This window comes from Coccinella septempunctata, chromosome 5 (assembly GCF_907165205.1).
Source record: "Coccinella septempunctata chromosome 5, icCocSept1.1, whole genome shotgun sequence".
NCBI lineage: Eukaryota > Metazoa > Arthropoda > Insecta > Coleoptera > Coccinellidae > Coccinella > Coccinella septempunctata.
Window position 1 is genome coordinate 1,437,114 of NC_058193.1, and position 6,906 is coordinate 1,444,019.

The following is a 6,906-nucleotide window of genomic DNA, read 5'->3' on the forward strand; positions in this document are numbered from 1 at the left end:
AGCAGAGATGGAAGAAAAACGTCGTCTCCAAGCAATCGAGAGGGAACAACTGAGGAACGACTCCCTGGATCGGTTGAGGAACATTCCCCTAGATCAGCCGGCGTCACCATTATCTGGGTTGGTAGAACCTAACATGGCTAGTGACAAAAGACGCGAGAGGTCGCCGGCAAAATCCAGCAGGTCACATCGATCGACAAACAGGTCACATCGATCGAATGTCAGTGTGACTACAAGAAGGCGGCTCGCAGAATTAGAGGCGGCGGAGAAACTGGCCGAAATTAAGAGACTCGAGCTCAAGATGGAAGCCGATCTCGTGAAGATGCGGTTGGCCGCAGAAGTAGCGGCAATTCAAGAGGATGAAAGTGGCGAAGAAGAGCAGCAGGCGGAGCCCCCTTTCAAAAAAGAACCACTCCAGAAAGTAAACGAGTGGCTGATACAAAATCCAGTCAGCCAACGGGGGGAGGGGCTACAACGAGAGGAACCAAGGCAGACGCGTCTCGAAGCAGTACCACCAAGGTCACCAACTCCAACAAGATCAAGAAGTAGCATCGAACATCTGGCAGCTACATTGGAAAAGATGGCAAGACCAAGGTCGCGTCATATCGACTTGCCTACGTTTTCTGGAGCGGTCAATGAGTGGCTACCCTTTTACGCGGCGTACCGGGACTCGAGCCAGATGTACGAGCTCACTGCTGCTGAAAATCTCCAACGGTTGCGAACCTGTTTGAAAGGAGAAGCAAGGGACAGGGTTTCTGCCCTACTCTACACCGCCGCGGATCCAAATGTAGTGATGAAAACCCTAGAGCAGTGCTTTGGACGACCGGAGGTGATCATCGACCAGGCGCTGGAAGAATTGAAAAAATTGCCAAAACCCAACTCGACGGCGGCAGACCTGAACAGTTTCGCAGTCAAGATACAAAACATCATCTGCGTATTGAAAACGATTGACCGAAGGGGATACCTTTTTAATCCGATGCTAACACGGGAAGTGCTGGACAAGCTTAGCCCGCACTTACGTTCACGGTGGTGCGACTACGCGTTCGATCAAGAAGGTTCGGCAGACCCGGAAATCGTTGTTATGTCGCGATTCTTGATGAGGGAAGCGGATCGAGCGCTGCGGTATACATACGCTCCCGCGACGTGCGCCGCGAGTACGAACAAAGAGACACGCCCTCCAGTGACAGTGAAATCAAGTGCGAACAGGAACGGGCAACAAGGTACAGTGAAGAAAAGTGCGGCGGTGTATAGTACGTCAGAAGATGGACAAGAAAGGAGCAACCGGTGCCCCGAGTGCGAGAGAGATCATGTGCTGCCAGAGTGCCCGAAGTACAAGGCGCTTACGGTTGATCAAAGGTGGAATCTTGTGCGCGAGAAACGGATCTGCTTCAAGTGCGCGCAAAAGAAGCATCGTCGCTTTCAGTGCTGAGCGAAGCCATGCGGCGTCAACGAGTGTCGCCGCCCACATCATTCGTCGTTACATCAAGACCAAGCAGAGCCCGAACAAGCCATGCCAGCTGATAAGAAGGAGACCGTGTTGTCAGTTGCATCGGGAAGCATACTGCATACTGAACCAAAGACGGTGTTATTGAAGATGTGTCCGGTCGTCATAGCAGGACCCAAAGGCGAGAGAAAGACTTTCGCCTTGTTGGACGAAGGGGCCACAATAACACTGATCGACCAGGAACTGGCAGCCAGCATAGGGGCAGAAGGACCGTCACACCCACTTCACTTAAGGGGAGTGAACATGAGCCAGAGCGAAGCAGAAAGCCAGCTGGTGACGGTCAAGATTAGGGGCGTCAAAGAAAGCGACGAATACCAGATCCGGGCAAGAACGATGAAGGACTTGAAGCTACACCAGCAAGGCATTCCGAACACGCTGTTGAGCTTCGATCACCTCAAGGACCTTGATGAGGAAGAAGTGTGCTTCGAGTCAGCGCGCCCTGGCATATTGGTCGGAACAGATCACTGGGAGTGCATCGTCTCAAGAGATCTACGGATCGGTGAACCCAACCAGCCGGCGGCATCGAAGACCCGGTTAGGATGGGTGGTGCATGGGACTGCGCCTCGCCGCGCCATCTACGAAGGAGAGGACGTACTGCACATTTACGAACGGGCCAATAGTGTTAACCCAGGCGAGAAGGAACTGCACGATCTCGTAGAAGCACACTTCAAGATCGAAGCACTGGGCGTGCAAGGGAAGCCTAGAATGAGCGAGGCACACCAACGAGCCGTCACTATAGTCGAACGAACCATCAAGAAGACTGACGTCGGCTACGAGGTGGGGCTACCATGGCGTAGGGACAAGATGACAATGCCGGCAAGTTACAATCAGGCCTTGCGTCGTCTCAAAAGGAAGGAAATACAGATGGACGCGGACCCGGTTTTCAAGATGGAATACTCCCAGCAGATTGAAAATCTATTGAAAAAGGGTTACGCGACGCCATGTGACGGTTCGGAAGACGATAGCCCAGTGAAGTGGTTTCTGCCTCACTTTGCCGTGACGAATCCAAACAAACCGGGTTATCGATTGGTGTTCGACGCAGCGGCGAGAAACAATGGGGTGAGCCTAAACGACGAGTTACTGGAAGGACCTGATATGCTGTTGTCGTTGCCGGGCATATTATTCAGATTTCGAGAAGGGGCCGTCGCTATCACGGCGGATATTCAAGAGATGTTCCTGCGAATCAAGGTACGACCCGAGGACCAACCAGCTCAACAGTTCCTGTGGAGGGGAGAAGACAGAGAAAGGCCTCCGAAGAAGTACAAGATGACCAGTGTTTTCTTCGGCGCAACAAGCTCTCCGTACATAGCTCACCATGTCCGTAATCACAATGCAGACATACACGGAAAGGAGTTCCCGCGTGCACTGGAAGCCATAAAGAACGCTCACTACATGGATGACTGGGTTGCGAGTTTCAAAGACGCGGAGGAAGCACGAAAGGCTGTCGAAGAAACGAGAGAAGTGCATGCTCGTGCTGGCTTCAATTTGAAGGGATGGAACTCTAGTGATCCAAACATTTTGGAAGGAATTCCCTCAGAGCTGCACGCAACGGCCCCTACGCAACTGGGGGGAGAACAGCCCGGAAGCAAGATACTCGGGTTGTATTGGAATGCTCAACGAGACGAGTTGGGATTCAACACCTGCATGAGCCGAGTTCCTGAAGATGTCAAAGCGGGGAAGCGAGCACCGACCAAGAGAGAAGCACTCAGCGCTGTCATGTCTGTGTACGACCCGCTGGGGCTATTGAGCCATTACACCATCCGCTCTAAGATCATCCTACAGAGCTTATGGCGACTTCAGATGACATGGGACGAACCGATCCCGGCAGAAGAAAACGAGCTCTTTACATCCTGGCTGGTGCAACTTCCCGAGATCGCGATGCTACGACTGCCACGCTGCTACACGTTGAACGGGTATGAACGGATCGATCTTCATATACTGTGTGACGCAAGTGAGCAGGCATTTGCGACAACGGCATACTGGCGCATCACGAGAAACGACGGGACCATCGAAGTCGTCTTAATAGCGGCAAAGGCGAAGGTAGCGCCAAAGAAAGCGCTGACGATTCCCCGGTTGGAGCTCCAGGCAGCGGTGATAGGTGCTCGTCTCGCCGAAACCATCAAGAGGGAGCATCGCATGGAAGTAGACCAGACGACGTACTGGACGGACTCGTCGACGGTGGTCCATTGGGTCAGGAACGACATGCGACGGTATACACCTTTCGTCGCACATAGACTCGGTGAGATTGCTGAGCTCACCCAAAAGGAAGAATGGAGATGGCTGCCGACCGACCACAACGTGGCTGACGATGCCACACGGTTGACCAATGCGCCCATCAGCTCGACGGACAGGTGGTTCCAGGGACCAGATTTCCTCTATCTACCTGAAGACCAGTGGCCCGGGAAGACGGCGTATGAAGAAACAGAAGAGGAAGTCCTACATGTGAGTGAGAATCCCAGAAGATCCAGCTGCGTACCTGATCCTGCCCGCTTCTCCAAATACGAAATTCTGGTAAGAACTATAGCAAGAGTCCTAGCCTTCGTGGATATCTGTCGACGACGAGCGATTAACCTGGAACATCGACACATCGAGCGCGCAGAAAAGGAGCTGATACGACGTGTTCAAGAAGACAGCTTCCAAGACGAGGTAGAGCGAATCCGGTCAGGTCGAACCATACCAAAGGCGAGCCGGCTCTACCGACTAGATCCCGTGATGGAGGATGGAATTCTGAGAGTAAGAGGCCGTATTGGAGCATCCGCCGCACCAAGTGACACGAAGAGACCTGTGATACTTGATGGTCGTCACCCAATCACAAAACTGCTTGTTCTACGGGAGCATTGCTCTGCGGGACATGCCAATAGAGAACGAGTGACCAACGATCTACGCCAACACTATTGGATCATTCACCTTCGACCCACGGTACGAGCCATAGAAAAGAACTGCGCCTTTTGTCGAAGAAGACGAGCAATGCTGACAACCCCAGCAACAGGAGACCTTCCACTTGCTCGCATGGACCCTTTTCACCGTCCCTTTACCAACTGTGGGGTGGACTACTTCGGGCCAATGATGATCAAGATAGGGCGCCGGCGAGAGAAGAGGTGGGGTGCACTTTTCACTTGCCTCACGTCACGCGCCGTACACATCGAGATCGTCGCGTCACTCTCAACGGACTCAACAATCATGGCATTGAGAAGGATGGCAGCACGCAGGGGTTGGCCGCGACTCATGTACTCAGACAACGGTACCAACTTCCGCGGGGCAGACCAAGAACTCCGTCTGGCATATAAAGAATGGCTCCCAAAACTACAGGACGAAGGGTTGCTGCATCGCATGGAGTGGCGTTTTATACCACCTGGCGCGCCAAACCAAGGCGGCGCGTGGGAGAGGATGGTACGATCAGTGAAGACGGCACTCAGGGTGACACTGCGAGAGAAGGCACCGACAGAAGAAGTACTGCGGACGCTCCTTACGGAGGCAGAATTCTCGATAAATGCCCGACCACTGACCCACGTGAGCGTGAATCCAGCAGATCCCGAAGCACTCACACCCAACCACTTCCTGATAGGATCATCGACCGGCATGCCAGCCACGGGGCCCTGTGATGAAGCCGATCGACGAACATGGCGAGCAAGTATGGCTCTCGCAGACCACTTTTGGAAGCGCTGGGTACGGGAGTACCTACCCACTTTAGTACCTCGAGGAGACTCCAGTAACAAGGCGCGTCCCCTGCGCATCGGAGATGTGGTCCTGATCGTTGACAGCACACTGCCAAGAAACACATGGCCCATGGGGTTAGTGAAGAGTACATATCCCGGACCAGATGGTGGCATCAGGGTCGCCGAAGTACGAACGAGAACCGGCGTTTTCCGACGACCTGTTAGTAAGCTCGCCGTCGTTTTGAAGGAAGAGGACTACGCAAGCTGCGCCGGGGGGAGGACTGTTACGGACGGCGAGTGAAAAAGAAGTACCAACTTACCTACCGAGATGGACGACGAAAGAAAGTTTTAAAATTGTAAATATTGTGTAAATATACCCCTGTAATAGTAGAACTGTCAACCTATAGGTCAGCCGCCCCCACCAATACGGTGCATCTGAGACCCTAAGAAGGGGCGCATATTGTATAAAGAGCGAGGGTTTGAGACAGTCTGCAGTCTCCAGTCATCGTTTGCCCAAGTGTGTTGTAAATATATTGTAAATAAGAAACCGTTCTTTGATTCCACGTCCCGAGAAACAAATACAGTCCACTACAAAGGCTGAATGAGGAAACAGAAATGTTGAAGATAATTCCACCCGAACAATTTGGATTTCGACGAGAACATTCGACTGAACTCCAATTGTTACGGCTCATGAAATACGTCACCGAAGGAATGCAGACCAAACAGGCCACAGGATTAGTTCTGATGGATATCGAGGGAGCTTTTGATAGAGTATGGCATGAAGGCCTAATCTACAAAATGAAAAAAGCAGGATATTCGACCAAGCTGTGCAAGATTATAAGGAACTATTTGAGGAATGGAAACTTTTATGTGGAGATAGATAGACCAACTTCTCAAACCAGATAATTGGAAGCGGGAGTGCCTCAAGGATCAAGGATCGGTACTTGGACCTCTACTTTACGTAATATATATTTATGATATCCCGAACAATGCTAGAAATATGCTCACTTTTTACGCAGATGAAACAGGAATAGCGTTCAGACATCGACGGCCAGAGATCATACACCAGAGACTGCAGAAAGCCATAGATGAATTACTCAAATGGTGCATCAAATGGAAAATCCAAATCAATGGAAGAAATACTCAAGCAATATTACTGCAAAAGAGAGGATTGAGGATGGAAGAAAACCTTGAAGTTGATGGAGAAGAGGTTGAATGGAAAAATGAAGCAACATACCTAGGAGTGACGCTTGACAGAGGACTTACATGGAAAAATCACATCAAATGTGCTGTTGTGCGCGACTATTAAAACATATCACATATGAATCGGCGGCATGGGGCTTCGCAGCCAAGACCCACATCAAGAGAATACAGGCAACTGAGAATAAACTCCTTAGAATGGCGATGGATGTACCCTAGTTTGTTAGGAACAAACAAATCTACAAGGGAACCAGTTACAGAATTTATGAAGAAAAAGGCGGAAAGGATATTCGACAAAGCCAAACAACACCCAAATGAGGAACTACGAAGATTAGTCGACTACGATCATTGGATCGTAGTCGACTAATCTTCTTCAGTTCAGAAGAAGCTAGAAGGTCAAGAACTTACCACCAAAGACCGAGAGATCAGTTAAGGATAAGTAACCAAAGAAGAGCTTAACCTATAAAAGATATAGGCAGCATACAACTATCAACACGACTATGATCGTGTGAGAGTCCAGAAACCATAAGAGTCAACTGGTTAATAGGC

At 50.9% G+C, this 6,906-nt stretch overlaps 1 protein-coding gene across 1 annotated transcript; it reads left to right on the top strand.

The window, feature by feature from the left end:
• The first annotated feature begins 1,507 nt into the window (after positions 1 to 1,507).
• Positions 1,508 to 5,458, top strand: LOC123313031. Its single transcript, XM_044897694.1, has one exon. It carries the CDS (start codon positions 1,508 to 1,510, stop codon positions 5,456 to 5,458), a length of 3,951 nt encoding a protein of 1,316 aa, XP_044753629.1.
• The last annotated feature ends 1,448 nt before the right edge of the window (positions 5,459 to 6,906 follow it).

Coding starts and splice junctions, on each gene's coding strand:
- LOC123313031 (XM_044897694.1), top strand. CDS start 1,508: ATGCCAGCTGATAAGAAGGAGACCGTGTTGTCAGTTGCATCGGGAAGC.